This window comes from Pseudopodoces humilis, chromosome 1, assembly GCF_049639895.1.
Source record: "Pseudopodoces humilis isolate 2021_Gansu_Grassland_sample_001 chromosome 1, ASM4963989v1, whole genome shotgun sequence".
Classification (NCBI taxonomy): Eukaryota; Metazoa; Chordata; class Aves; order Passeriformes; family Paridae; genus Pseudopodoces; species Pseudopodoces humilis.
The window spans coordinates 151,935,148-151,949,239 of NC_142200.1; the positions used below are offsets into that span (position 1 = coordinate 151,935,148).

The window sequence follows — 14,092 nt, forward strand, 5'->3', positions numbered from 1 at the left end:
ACCAGGGCTGCATCGGAGGCCCCAAAGGCAGCACACTGAGACTCTGGCCTGGCAGGAGGTGGGTTGCTTTATTGGCCTTTATCTCCTTGGCTGCAGATAACACACACAGGGCAACTCATGGAAAAGAAACCATATATACAGAGTGTCCATATAAATATTTCCAATGTACATTTTATACACAAGTGACAGAGACATTCCATAGCAGTGTCCAAAGCCTTGAGGTTCCAGCATTCAGCTAGAGGCTTGACCCTAATGCAAAGGGAGATGCTCCTCTCCTCCTCTTGCTCAGCTGGAGACCAGCCCCACCTGGGCAGCAGCGGGAGCCAGCGGGAGGCTCTGATGGAGACACTGTGTATGGCTTGGAGCTTTAACCTGGAAGGACAGTGACTCTACAGACAGACAGACAGACAGAGCTGGGGATCCTGGGGTGACCATCCTCCTCCCCCTCCAAGTCACCAGGGAGGCTGGGGAGGCCTTTGTCCAGGGGCTGCGCTGGGGAGATGCCATCCTTGCATCAGCACACGGGGAGCAATATCGGCATGTGCATTCCTCCTGCACCGGCCCCAAGCAGAGGAGCATGGGGGTGCAATGGAGAAACACACACCTCCTGCTGCCCCCCACCTCATCACTGCAATGGGGGGTGTGGAGAGGCCAGCATGGAGGGAGAGCAGGAGGAAAGTGCCCAAACAGACCTGTCTGAGGGCGCAGGTGCAGCCGTCAGCCTCCTTGGTACTGCTGCACAGGGGAGAGCTACACACCTGAACTGCCCCCAGCCCCTGCTTTATCTGCAGATGGGGGTGGCAGGAGAAACTGCCTCCCCATCCATGTACCGGTCACGAGAATGGGGTGCACTGGAGCCACCCCAGTGATTATGCAGGAGCTCCTCCACAAGCTGCCAGCATTGGGTCTGCGAGAGGTGGCTGGAACCAGCGCAGAGGAGCAGGATGCTGGCTCCCAGCCTCCTCCTGGCTGGAATGGGGGTTCTGGTGCAGGCAAACACCATGGGGGCCCATCTGTGCTGCTCTCAGAGCCACTCCTGCGGCCCTGGTCCCCGGCAGGGCTAGAGGGCAGCTGTGGCGACCAAAGGGCCCGTGCAGGGCTAGACTGTGCTGGGGCTGGTGCTGAACTCAAGAGGCGCCGCGGTGCAGGCGTTGTTGTTGGCATTGGCGTTGCGGCGGGGCAGGCTGGGGGTCAGAGTGGCGCTGCTGTCGCTGGGGCAGCCGTGCTGCAGCAAGATGTCGATGCACTCCTGGCTGCCGGCTCGCCGGGCATAGGCCAGTGGGGTCAGGCCCCGAGCATCCCGGCTCTTCACATCCACTCCGTACTGAGCAGGAGAGAAGCAGCTGGTCAGCGTAGCCGGGAACAGCGTGCCCAGGGACATGGGAGTGGCACAGAGCAGAGGGGCTCTGGGGAAGGCAGGAAGAGGGTGCTGGGAGGGTGGGCAGGGACAGGGTGCTGGGAGGGTGGGCAGGTCAGTTCCTGTGGGCACGTGGGGGAACCCACGGAAGCATGATGTAAAGGGTAGCAGGGAGGTAGGGAAGCACCTGGAGAGCACAGAAGGGCTGCAGTGGAGGCTGCAGGTTCAGTCTTACCCAGATGAGCAGCAGTGTGAAGACCACGTTGGCCATTGCGCAAGAGAGATGCAGCGCTGTGCGCCCGTCTCCATCTCCGTAGGTCTCGTTCACTTCCTCCTTGGTGCCATGGGCCAGAAGCGTCACCACAAGGCGCAGGTCATCCTCCACCACGGCCCGCAGCAGCTGCTGCCCCAGGGGGATGTCAGACTGGGGCAGTGGGGCCAGAAAGAGCTTCTGCTCATACTTAGCCCGGATCCAGTGCTCCTTCTCCTCCCTGCCAGACAGGACATTGTCACTGTCACAGTTGAGACAATTTGCCTGGGCCCCATGCACAAAAGGACATGAGTATCAGCTCTGCCATGTGACCATACTCGTGTGAGCAGTGGACATCTGTCACACCCAGGTATGTTCCGCATATCCCCTGCCGTGCCCCTGTGCCCACAGCTGCCACTTGAGGTTCCGTCGCCCCACTCTGGACACCTGCCTGGCACCTGCTTGACTCACACTGCACCTCCTGACAGCCGCCTACGGACACTGTGTGCTTACATCCGTGCCTGTGCAGCAGCAGCGTCCTGCACCCAGACCCCACACCCGTCTCTACGCACCTCCGTGCTGGAGCCCCTCGCCCGGTGCCGTGTGCCCGTGCTGAGGCAGCTCGGAGACCGTCCCTATCCCGTGCCTGTGTGTGTGCCACGGCCAGTGGCAGGAAAAGGTTAGTGCTGCACACGCCAGCCCAGTGCCACGGGAGGCACCTTATCGCTGCCGCCGTCTCGCCTGCTGCAGACAAAGGCTGTGTCCGCGTCCGTCCCGCCGGGGCGGCGGATCGATGCGCGCCGGCCGCCGCTATCTGCTGCCATTCTATCCATCTGCATCTGGCGGGTGGCCATCAATGCCCCGCGCAGAGCATGCTCACTCCCACCAACCCCTGACCCGCGCTCCGCCGCTGATAAGCTGCAGAATGGGCTCTTGTTGGGATGAGTGACAGCAGAGTGGCTCCGATAGGGACAGAAAAGGGCCTGAAAGGGACAGACCCTGGAGACCTGCACGACGCTGCCAAGCCATCTCTGTTAACCCCTTCGGCTGTGCAGCCAGCCTCAGCTCTCAGAGTCACCGCACGGCTGTGGCTGCCATGGAGCCCCACTGCCCCACCAGGGTGGCAGGAGACAGTGGTCAGAGCCTTGCAGGCAGGCAGGACCCTCAGCGCTGGAGCATCCTGAGGAATCCTTCCTGCCTCAATGGCTGTTCCCAACCCCTGTAGTGTCCCCCAGCCCTCCTGGTATTGTTCCCAAGAAGCATCCCTGGGGTTCACCACCTCCCTTACCGACTGCTCTCAGGCGTGGGCTTGGGGTACCCCTCCACCATTCCCTCCCAGACAGCGTTTGCAAGTGCGTTGCCGATGGCAGTCATGACCATAAGAAGCTCGCTAGGCCAGTCATCCAGGTCCAGGGAGCGCACACGGGACAGGTGGGTGCCCAGGTTGCGATGGATCCCAGAGCACTCGATGCACATGAGAGCACCCAGGTTCAGACTGGCCCAGTCCGGATCTGAGGGCAGCAGGATCAGTGGGGGAGAGTTAATAACCTGCCAAGACTCACCAGCCCGTCTCCTGTGGTTCAGACTCGTATTTGCAGGCACCTGCCCACCAGACCCCTTCCCAGTTCAGTGTCCCTGGGAGAGGTGCACATGGAGGGGCCAGGACCTCAGGCTGGCCACTGAGTGGTCACAGGCCAGTGTGGCAGTGTGGTCTGTACCCCAACCCCGAGGAGCAGCTCCACTACAGGAGAGGACAGGACAGACACACAGAGCAGGTCTTTCTGGGCTGAGAGAGGGGGTGCTGGGGTGGCTGGAACCCCCTCCCCTCCTGGGTGAGCCCCCCGCCCAGTGTAGCATCTCTTACTCGGTGCATCGCAGTCCACGCAGAAGCTGTTCCCACGTGCGGTACGGACGGCCTGCATGGCCTGTGCATCGCCCTGGCTGCCCAGCCGAGCCTGGAAAGAACCCCACAAAGCCCCCTTCACTGCAGGCCAGACACCCTACCCCATCCTGCACCCCTCCTGGAGTGCCACACCCGCTCCATGAGGCTAGCCAGCATGTGGGCTCTGACAACAGGGTCTGGAGTGGCCAGGTGTGTCCCAGAGGAGCAGGGGACAGTGGGCCAAAGTGGGGAGAAAGGGCAGAGATATCCAGGGAGGGAATGAACCATGTAGGATCCACCCACATGGGATGCAGAGTACTCTGTGGGGCCAGGGCCAGGCAGGGAAGAGGTGACAAGAAACCTGAGGAAACTGCATAGTCCCAGAGATGGGACTGAAATCTCACTGGGAGAAGAGGGATCAAAGCAGGATTCAGTGTGGACAGACAGGCAAGTGTGGGACATGGAGGAATGTGGCAAAGCAGATGCCAGAGAAGATAGAACAGAAGTTGGCCAAGGCCTCCTACCTTGTTTTTGCTGCTCTCACATCCCTGCAGGCTGGCCAGGATCTGGCTCTCAATGGCCTGCACCCAGAGCTCCCGCTCCTCTGATGTTGAGGCTTCAAAGAGCCATGTCTGGCCCGTCAGTGACACGATAATGAACTCAAATGGCTCATCTGGTTCTGGAAGAGAAAGGTGTGCCATAACACGGGGCTGGGAAGGAGGACATCTGCCACGGGACAGATCCTGGCAGTCCACCACCATCCCCATAGGGCTGAGGCAGCAGCAGAGCCCAGGAGGCTGGGACAGGCAAATGCCTGCAGAGAAGAATCAGAGCTTGGTGCCAGTCCTCCCTCCCTCTGCCCCACACAGCTCCAGTGGCTTGTGCCCACTCTCCCTGCCCTGTGTCCCACCCTCAGAGAAAGCTGCCAACTTCTGGAGCCCTGAAATCAGCTCCTCCACTGAGCCAGAGCCTGCAGACAGCCCCTGCACCAGTTCTCAGTGCCCGCCCTCGAGCAGCTTTGGAGCAACAGGCCCTGCACACGGAGTAAGCCAGGCAAGAGGGGTCTGTGTGGGGGCTCAGCACAGCTCCTCACCTTAAAACGTGTTCTGCCCTGCTAACACCTGCCAGCATGGCTCTGCCTCACACAGCCCCCCACGGGCACAGTTCATGGGGTGTTGTGTCAGCCTCACACCCAGCACCAGCATTTACCTTTTATTGCCAACTTCAGTAGTTAGTGCAGTAAATGACTTAACTAAGCGGGGCCTGAATGGAATGACTAATAAACGTTATGTCACAGCACACGCTTCAGCTCATAGCAAAATGATTTGTAATTACCTAATTAGCGTTATGCAAATAACACCCTCATCTCCATAATGTGCCTTCCCAGCTCTCTATTAAAAGCAGGGAGTCAACTGCTCAGCTCCAGAGACAGCACGGAGGCCGAGGGGCCTCTGGTCCACATCAAGGCAGAGCTGTGCTGGCCTCGAGCCTGGTGGGGCCAGGCATGACGTGGGGAGGTGAGCAGGGAAGTCTGGAGGGCTTTGAGGGGAGTCCCCTTCTCTCCCTGACTTCTCTGCAGCACAGAAGCCCCTCACTGCAGAGGGCAGCAGCAGAAAGGCAGGGACCGAGGAGCTGCTGCAGCCCACAGTGAATGGCTGCAGAGGCCCCCAAGGGCACGGCCACCCTCAGCTGCTGTGGGGTCACCTGGCCCATCTGAGCCAGGCTGCGTCCATGAACATCCCCAGAACACTGTGCAGCCTTGGGAGGTCTTAGGAAAGCCAGGTCTGTAGGGCATGATGGGACTGCACAGCCCTTCCTCCCAGGCTTGTGCTCAGCACCTGCACTGACAAGTGCCAGGCCTGGAGATCACCAGTGCTCCTGAACTGGTGTGGGAGCACAAGGCTGGGTTTCCACACCATCAGAGCCTGGGGAGGATGGAATTACTCCGGCACGAGGGCTTGTCCTGGCTTGCCCTTTCCAGATAGGATTTTACTCATTTCACCCTAAATCAGCCTGGGACCCCCACTCTGGGGAAAGATGTCTGCAACTGCCTCTCTCCTGCTGGACTCTCCTTTCTCTGTGATGTACAGGCATAACTGGGATATTCCACTTGTCCAGCACTTTCCTCCAGCTCTCAGCCACAGGAGAGAACCCACAGACACCAAGTCCCAGCTCAAAAACAAGATTCTTGGAAAATATACAGCTGCTAGCTTGTGAATACTGGGAGAGGAATAAACAGCCCACAGCCAGGCCAACAGGCATTGCCTCCTTTGCTTGCTGGCACCAGCCTCTGTGAGTGCTGCCAGAGCCTGGCATGGGCAGGGAGCCTCCGGACTGCCGGGGAGCCAGGACCACCTCCCCACAGCCACAGGACTGGTGGCTGCCTAGGGCCAAGCACTACCAGCCAGGAAGGAATGGGCAGCAGCTCCCTGGGGCAGAGGCTGCCCAGGTGCTGCAGGGAGCATTTGCAGACAGCACTCTTGAGGAACACTGACACATCAGAACAAGCCCTGTTCTCCTCAAATCTCATCCTGCCTTGGTCTGAGCCACCTGTGGCTGCTGCCACTGTGTTGCACAACCCAAGCCAGCTGCCTGGACTCAGAAAGCACATCATGGCCAACAGGACACAGTGAGGATTCCTGCTGTGGGCTCACATGGCTCCATCCTCCTTGTTCCTGTTTCCTGTTTGCTCAGCACCTTCCCACCAAGCAGGCAGGCAGGAATCCCAGTCTCAGCCTTCCTGCACCTATACGCTTCCCAGCGAAGAAAATGCCTGCTCTGCCTACCCGGAGCTCTGGTGTGGGGGTCACTGCTGCTCCTTGAGGCACCGTGCTGAGGCAGGGCACTCCATCTCTCAGGGCTCCCAGCACTCTGCTCAGGACATTCACAGTAGGGCAGGAGGTTCCCTCCTTCTGGGAGAGAAATTTCTGTGGCTCCAACCCAACTCAGACATACTTTCCTACTATCACAGCTGAGGGACATCCCAGAGCTCTAGGGCTGCTCAGTCCCAGCCGTGGGAGCAGTCCCAGTCCAACCAAAGCCCTGGTGCCAGCTCTGCAAGACACAGGACCTCCATTCCCTTCCTTCTTTGTGCCTTCTGGATTCCAGCTTCATGCCAAACAAAGGCCCTGTTGCTCTCGGAGCTTGGAAAGAGCTATCAAAGGACCACAGCTTTTCTGCTGTGCTAAGACAAATTCCCCACCTCATAGTGCAGGATGGCACTGTGGGGCTGGATCTCTGGAGGCCCTAGGATAGCATGACTACGACAGAAGAGCGTGGCACTGCGGGATCACACCCCTGGGTTCACATCTGAGGACCAGCAAAGCTGGGAAGGGAATCAAGGATTTGCAGCAGCTTCGAGCACTGCGCAGGCCCACCTTCTGGGATGGTCTAGGACCAGTTCCTGAGCTCCTCAGGGCACCCATACAAGTTGGATCAGACTCAAGCTGTTGTTTTAGGGGAAGTGCTGGGCATTCTCAGCTTCTTCTGGGGAGAGGTACCGATTTCCAATGTGGCAGGGCCATTTCTGGCTGGATGAAGGGGTAGCACCAAGCAGATGACATAAGCAGAAGGGTCCAGACTACCTCTGCTGCAGCAGAGCTGGCAGAACTCCCTCCCCGGCTCCACACATGGGCACAGGCTCCTTCTCAGAGGCCAGAGAAGTCCAAGAGCTTGCCAGCTCTGATTTGACAGGGCTCAGACCTCAGAGGAAGCCGCTCCTACAGGAGTGGGGAGCCCTTCCCAGCTGCCTCCGAGTGAGCAGCTATCCGGGGGCCAGATGGCAGAGCCCGGCCCCCCAGCCCTGCGGCTGCCCCAGTGCGCTGGTGGGAGCCCATTACACCAGCTACATTAGAATTAGTGGGCAGTGGAAATGATAGCACTGCCTCTCTCTCTCCTGATGATTTTTTGATGATGTTTTAAAGACTGAGCTCCGTGAAGAGTTGCTGAGCAGAGTTTGGTGTGAGCTAGCTCTGCTAATGGGTGTTAACCCCACGACCCCCCTTCCAACACCGGGCAGGAACAAGGGCTCTGAACAGGAGCAGGATGAGGGAGGGCATGGCTGGGACAGCAGGGCCACATGGCATCCAGACCCCACCGGCAGCCTAGGGGACAGGCAGGGACCGCAGGGAGATGAGCAGCCCCAGGACAGTCACCCCCCCTCTGCCAACACGTCAGCCTCGGGGGGAAGCATCCCCCGGACAGCAGAAGAGCACCACGGGGCTGCCATGAATGAGGGAATAGAGACACCCTGTGTGTCCAGCCGGGAGCCAGACCAAAGGGACAGCAGGAGGGTAAGGAAGTGCCCACCAGGATGCAAGGGAGCTCGCACGTGCTGCTCAAGGCAGCTCTGGGGCGAGGTGCACAGTGGAACAGCGTGCCCCACTGACACCTGTGGGATGCCAGAGAGGAAAAGGAAGGGGAGCACCAGTGACACAGAGTGCTGCCTTCACAGCTCGTGCCAAGTCCCCTCTCTATGCTCTGAGTAGGGGAAAGTAAAGCTCTGAGCAGAAGGGGTACACCAGGCAGCTAAAAACACCTCAGCTTTAACAAAGGGCTGGGGCAGAACTTGGTCCTGCTCTGCAAAGGGCTCTGGTTACACCCTGCATTGGTGCCCAGCCCAGACACCCTCCTGTGGGGACCCTGACGTGGAGCAGCACTACTCACCTCCTTTCCCATGGACACCCTGCTTCTCCATGGGGTGCAGCAGGTCACCCAGGCAGCGTGTTCCCCGGGGAGCTGCAGCGGGACAGGCTGGCCCCATGCCACAGCCCTGCCCAAGGTGCCCCCACACAGGTTGGGGCAGCACTCTCAGAGCACAAGCAGCAATATGGAGGGCTGCTCCCCTGTCTCAGAAGCATCAGGATACAAAGCAGCTCTCGGAGGAGCAATGGCCCTCTGCTCCCCTCCAAGTGCAGCAGGACCGTGTTTCCAGCACTTGGACACGGCACTGTCCAGTGCCTCTCTACACAGGGCACTGGACAGGCTCCCCCACCCCAGCCCAAAGGCCCAGGGCAGCACTTTCTTCCCCCATGGGAAGCGGGAGTGGCAGGAGCATCTCCATGCCAGCACACCAGGCAGAGAGCCTACCATGCCAGACAGCTTCCCAGCTGGCTCCTTCCTGAGCAGTGGGTGCAGGATAGTGTAGGACACCTTCCCTGCATCCCAGCAGGTCTGGCAGAGAGGAGCAGGAGTCCACTCAACATCAGCAAAACAGGAAGCAGAGCTGGCACTGAGCCCCACTCTTGAAGCAGAAATCTCCTCTGTCACCTCTGCTCTTCAACATCTCCCAGTCACATCCAGCCTCTCCCGCATGCTGACCTTCTCCCACTCCCATCCCTTCTCCCACTTTTTGCTGGCATAGTAGAAGTTGCCTCCAGAGGCCCTGGGGAGTGGGTAGTCACACAGGGAGGAGGTGGGGGGATGCCTCCAGCATGTGGGGCACACGGCAGAAACCAGGGCAGGTTCTGTCTGACATCCAGGGAGACCCTGGCCCACAGCTCTCCTCTCTGCCTGCCAAACCTGTGAGGAGGGTCCTGGAGCTGGCAGCCCCTGGCCTCAGGATGCTTGTTTGCAAGCTGCGACTGTACCATATCATTATGAGGTGTTTGGGATATCAACAAATTAGCAGGCGTCTGGGAAGGGAAGGATGCAGCACCATTCGTAAATGTCAGCTTGCTACCTCCTCATTTTGCAGATCATTAAACCCAATATTCCCAACCTGTATTAGTGCGACACGGACAGGCCCCTCCGCAGGGACAGGAGAGCACAGCAGAACAGCGCTGTGGAGACCCCCAGCCTGCTGTCCCAGCACCCCCAGGGCCCAGAGAGCCCCAGGCCGAGCTGGCACGGCAGCACGGGGGACGGCAGCCGGGCTCGAGAGTGGATGGGCACACCGAGCTGTACAGCGGGGTCTCAAACGGGTGGGGTGCGTGTGGGGAAGGACATGGTGTGTCAGGAGGAGCAGGTGCTCCCAAGAGACACCACAGGTACACAGGGCTGTGCAAGGGAGTCGTGGTCAGGTCAAAGAGAGTCATTTGTGTGGACATGGCAGGGAGGATGTGATGTGGGGTGCAGCGGGGGCAAGCCTGGGAGGAGGCAGAAGAGCCAGGGGCTGTGTGCAGGCATCGGGGAGGGAAGGTCACAGGAGGGAGGGCACGGACAGCGCAGGCTTCATGGTGTGAGCAGAGGCTTGTGGCAGGGTCAGGGGTGCACACACGTTACCCCTCCCTCTCAGAGGGGTAACACGGAGCTGTATAAGGTCTCCCAGGAACCACAGACTAGAGGCTGGGAGCTGATGGAGACAGGAGACCAGCTGAACCAGCGAGATGCCCAGCACATACTGCCTCCCTCCCGCCAGGACAGAGCAGGGAGCTCCGGGGTCCATAACGAGCTGGAGTGACTTGTTAGCACTGAATTAAGAGGCTTGGTGGAAGGAAGCGCACGGGTGACACAAGCTGTGTGGGGCAGGCGGGAGCTGAGCGATAGCAGCTGGAATCCCCAGCAATCTGGTGAGCACGGCTCAGCCTCACACTCCTGGCTTGCCACGATCGGCCTCGACAGCCCCTGACAGTTGGCATTAATCACGCACATCGCCCCAACACAACTCTTTACTGGCCATCAATTTCCTGTGGGTTTTAAAACTAAAAAACAAAGACAAAACCGCGTCGTTTGGCCGCCACTGAGAAGCACATTAAGGGGCTGTCAGCTTCTCGCCATGCACCCTGCATCACTCTTTAAGCACATGAGAAGTTCATTATCCCCGGAGCTCTGGCAGCCATGGGGAGACTGGAGCAGGGAGCGTCGCAAAGGTGCTGCTGCCCTCAGCTGTGTCTGGTGGCTCCTTGGCCCTCCTGGCAGCCTCAACAGGGGCCGAGGGTCCAGGCAAAGAGGAGTGTGGCTGCAGGGGGGCTGGAGGCTGCTCCATGGCAGGACAGGGCACTCCTGGCCACAGAGCTTTGCTAGGCTCTGATGAGAGCAGACTTTCCTGATGGTCCTTGCAGGATGACACTGCACCTACACCATGGGGATGAGCATCTTTGTCCCCTGACAGCCTGACACGCGTTTACCAGCCTGTGGGTGCTCCCTGACAGCCTGAGCTGCACTCCCCAGCTTGGTGACATCTCCGGCAGCCCAATCCCACGCCTGCCATAGTTTGTGGATGCTCCCTGGCAGCCTGACACGGAGCTCTCTTTAACATGAGCCCATGTAAAAAAGCAACAGCTCGTTTGATTTATGATACTTCAGAACAACTAAGATTCAATTGCTCTGCACGTCCCTGGCTCTGATTACCTCCTAAATGAGATAAACTGATGGCAATTTATCCCCAGACCTCACCAACTTTCCCAGGATGCTAACCTGAGCTGCTCGTGCCTAGCTCACGGGCGTGGGGTGGGTGCAGGCAGGTGCAGGCAGCCTGAGCACAGCACAAACCTGTCCCTCACATACCCCCAGGCTGCTCCTGCCCGTAGGGATGCTGTGACAGAGGCTGACCCTGATACCCTGCCTGGCCCCATGCAGCTCCTGGTGGGTGGGAAGTTCTGGGGTGGTGTCCCTCCACAGTACTCCCTGCACCAGCACAGCCACACTGATGTGAGCTAATGGAAACCACGGCTCCACACTGGGCTGTCCCCATGTTCCTGCCACAACAGTGAACCCTCCGCAGAGGGATGAGCACCACAGGGGAACAGCAGCTTGGCCACAATGGATGGCAGCTCTGCCACAGGGCCCAGCAGCCCTGCTCCTGGTGCAGCAATTCCACACTTTCACTGCGTTGACTATGTGGAAGCAGAAAACTTGAATTGCCTGCTCTGAAAAAAAACGCCCTAACTGTTCAAAAGCAGCCAGAAAAAATTCAAGGGTGTATCAGTTGTACTTATGGACACCAGTCCATGGCACAAACCATCGGCTGTGCCCATGGTGTGGGGCAATGTTCAGCCCAGGGTTCACGGTTGGACCATGCAGACATTGGGATGGGACCTCAAGCAGAGGCTCAGCACCTCCTTGTACTTGTTGCCAGTCTCCTGCCAGTCATGCAGGACAGCAACCCATCACAGGTGGCCACCCAAGCACCAGCCCCAGAGTCACCTGCTCTTCTGCCTCTGCCCTGGCCTGCTGGTCCTGGCAACGAGCTGCCACAGTGTCCAGAGCCGAGTCAGTTCTTGCAGCAGTCCTGGAGCTCAGAGCAGGAGACCAACCAAGTCACTCACAAAGGCACCAGGGGCAGGAGCCATGCAGCAGACATGTGGCAGGCAGGGAATGAAAAGGATGTGTGACCCAGCTCCATAATTCATACTGAGCACAGGGATGCACACAGTCCTCTCTTGACCAGGATGTCTCCCTCACACCAAAATGGAGCACACAGCTCATTGATGCTGCAACTGGCTAAAACCAAGCTGGGAAGCTCCAAGTGCAGCAACAGTGGCTGCTCCCATGGACTCCAAGCACGGTTCTACTGGCACAGACGCTGCCCACAACAGCAGGTCCTGTTGATGCAGGGCAAGTTGGGAGCGCGACAGAACTGACCCAGCCTCTGGGACTCCAATTTTGCAATTGGATCAAATTTCCAATATTTCGAGATTATTTCAAAACATAAATGCAAGTTCAGTTTGTCAATACCTGACCAAAACCCAGAAACTCACAATGCAGCAGCCCACAGCACCCCTGTGCCCCAGCACAGGGCAGGGAGCAGCTGGTTCCGTCAACTCTGCCCAACTGCAGCACTGAGCTAGCAGATGTTGCACCCAGTCACCCACTGGAGAAGGACACAAGGGCTTGGAAAGTCTGCATTCACGCTGGAGACAGGGAGGATGGGCTGCCTGTGTGCCTGCGGGTTACAGATGCCCCTTCTGCTGTGCCGTGCTCTCCTCACCCCTCCCATGGTGCTTGCACCGCTCCTTCCCTCTGCAACCCCGGAGCTCAGCCACCTGCTGCCATGCACTTTGGCACCAGCAGCTCTCAGAGCGGGGATTCCTCCTGCTCCCGGTACCGGTGCCAGAGGCGCTGGCAGCCGGAGGATCCACAATCTGCAAGGGCTGTGCAGCGACAGATGAAGTTTGGTAACTTCGCTGGCAAATGAAGTTCTGTGTTGATAAACGCCAAGGAATGCACGTTGTAGAAAAAGGTTACATTGCTGGAACACCTGCTAGGGCATTAAATTAACCATATCAACCTGAGACAGGGCCTGTACTTTAGGTAAGACAGACCTCCGCCCAGCTCACCACCACAGCCAAGGACCAGTGCAGGAAACAACAAAAATGCTCTGATGCCCTCATGCTCGCCACATGTCTCCACCCCCATCACTCCACTTCCAGGGATGCTGCCAAACCAGGAAGGACAGAAATAGTGAGTGTGTGTCTGAAAAAACATCCCTATGAAATGATGGAAAAACTGGGATTGTTCAAAGACTCCTGGCCTGGGCACACAAGGAGAGGGGTGACAGTCCTCTAGCCTGTGCATCTGGGAGCAAAGGGCTGGGAATTCTGCCAAGCACACACGTGTTGTTGAAAAGGAACTAATCAAATTTTAAGACTTCAAGCAGTGGTTAGTCTGTGTTACTGCTTCATAAAAGTGTTCCCACATTCAATTACCTTTTCCAATAGGAAATTGCATTACATTCTGTGTAACGTGAGGTCCCAGCATCTGCACCTCTCACATTCCGTCAGCTGCGCTGAGCAGCCGCAGGACCCAGACCTCCCCTGCAAGCGCTGACACATCAGTCCTGTGCTTCTTGGTCTTTGTTGTGGTCAGATGAGAGCTCTCATGTCCACATCATAAACCCAATCAGCTTTGGGATCAGAGGTCAGCTTTGGGACCTCCTCTATAACTCTTTCTTAGCATTTTATTTACAGGATAGGACATACTACTCCAGCATGTGCTTTCTCAGTCTTAAGTGTGGGGGTGCAAAATCATCCCCTCCTTCACTATCCCACTATTCACACAAAGAATGAGCCTCTCCTTTGGCCAAGCACTGGGCTGAGAACTGCAAACCAATTTGGGAAAGGCAACAATGGGTCTGAGGAGGCAACATACACACAGAGCTAAGAACAAAGTGCAACTACAGGCAACGCTTCTTGCTATCCAAGGGACACCAGTTTGACAGACTCAAATGATGCTCAAGGTGCCTCAGCCACTGCAGAGGTGAAGCCTGTCTTAGACTTGGTGCATTTCAGATGCAGACAACTACAACAGCAAAAGAGGAGCAACAGAGCTGCACATCATCAAAGCAATGATTCCAAGAAAAAGAACTTGAGCTGTTCTGCTATGGGACACCTGGGCTGCTGGACTGCAGGCAGAGATGAGATTTGGAGCAAGATGCCAGGACAGCTGCAGCACCTTCAGGTACAGACTAATATTTCCTGGTTTGTTTTGCAGCAACTGTTAGCTTCAAACACTCATACTGAACCCTGCTCCCCTCTGAATTACATCTTTACTTTGAGTAAGTTATTGAGCGCTGTGGGACAGGATGACCAAGAGTAAAGTCATATCTCACTTTTTCCAGTGGTTAACCACAGATGCTGGTTTGCAGAACATGGCTGCCAGGCTCATCTCTGCCTGGACAAATTTGGTGTCTTTTCCCAGCAAAATGCTTCCCCATGCCTTGCAG

At 57.7% G+C, this 14,092-nt stretch overlaps 1 protein-coding gene across 2 annotated transcripts in view; it reads right to left on the reverse strand.

Moving 5' to 3' along the window:
• Positions 1-49: 49 nt before the first annotated feature.
• The window catches only part of AGAP3 (ArfGAP with GTPase domain, ankyrin repeat and PH domain 3), a 112,915-nt gene continuing 98,872 nt past the window's right edge, over positions 50-14,092 (reverse strand). For both annotated transcript variants that reach the window (XM_088054141.1, XM_014260690.2), the window contains exons 14-18: positions 4,014-4,168; positions 3,472-3,562; positions 2,896-3,118; positions 1,593-1,848; positions 50-1,324 (exon numbers count right to left, since the gene is read on the reverse strand). In XM_088054141.1, the coding sequence (XP_087910267.1) occupies positions 1,100-1,324; positions 1,593-1,848; positions 2,896-3,118; positions 3,472-3,562; positions 4,014-4,168 (950 nt within the window). In that variant the 3' untranslated portion in view covers positions 50-1,099. The remainder of the gene's footprint in view (positions 1,325-1,592; positions 1,849-2,895; positions 3,119-3,471; positions 3,563-4,013; positions 4,169-14,092) is intronic.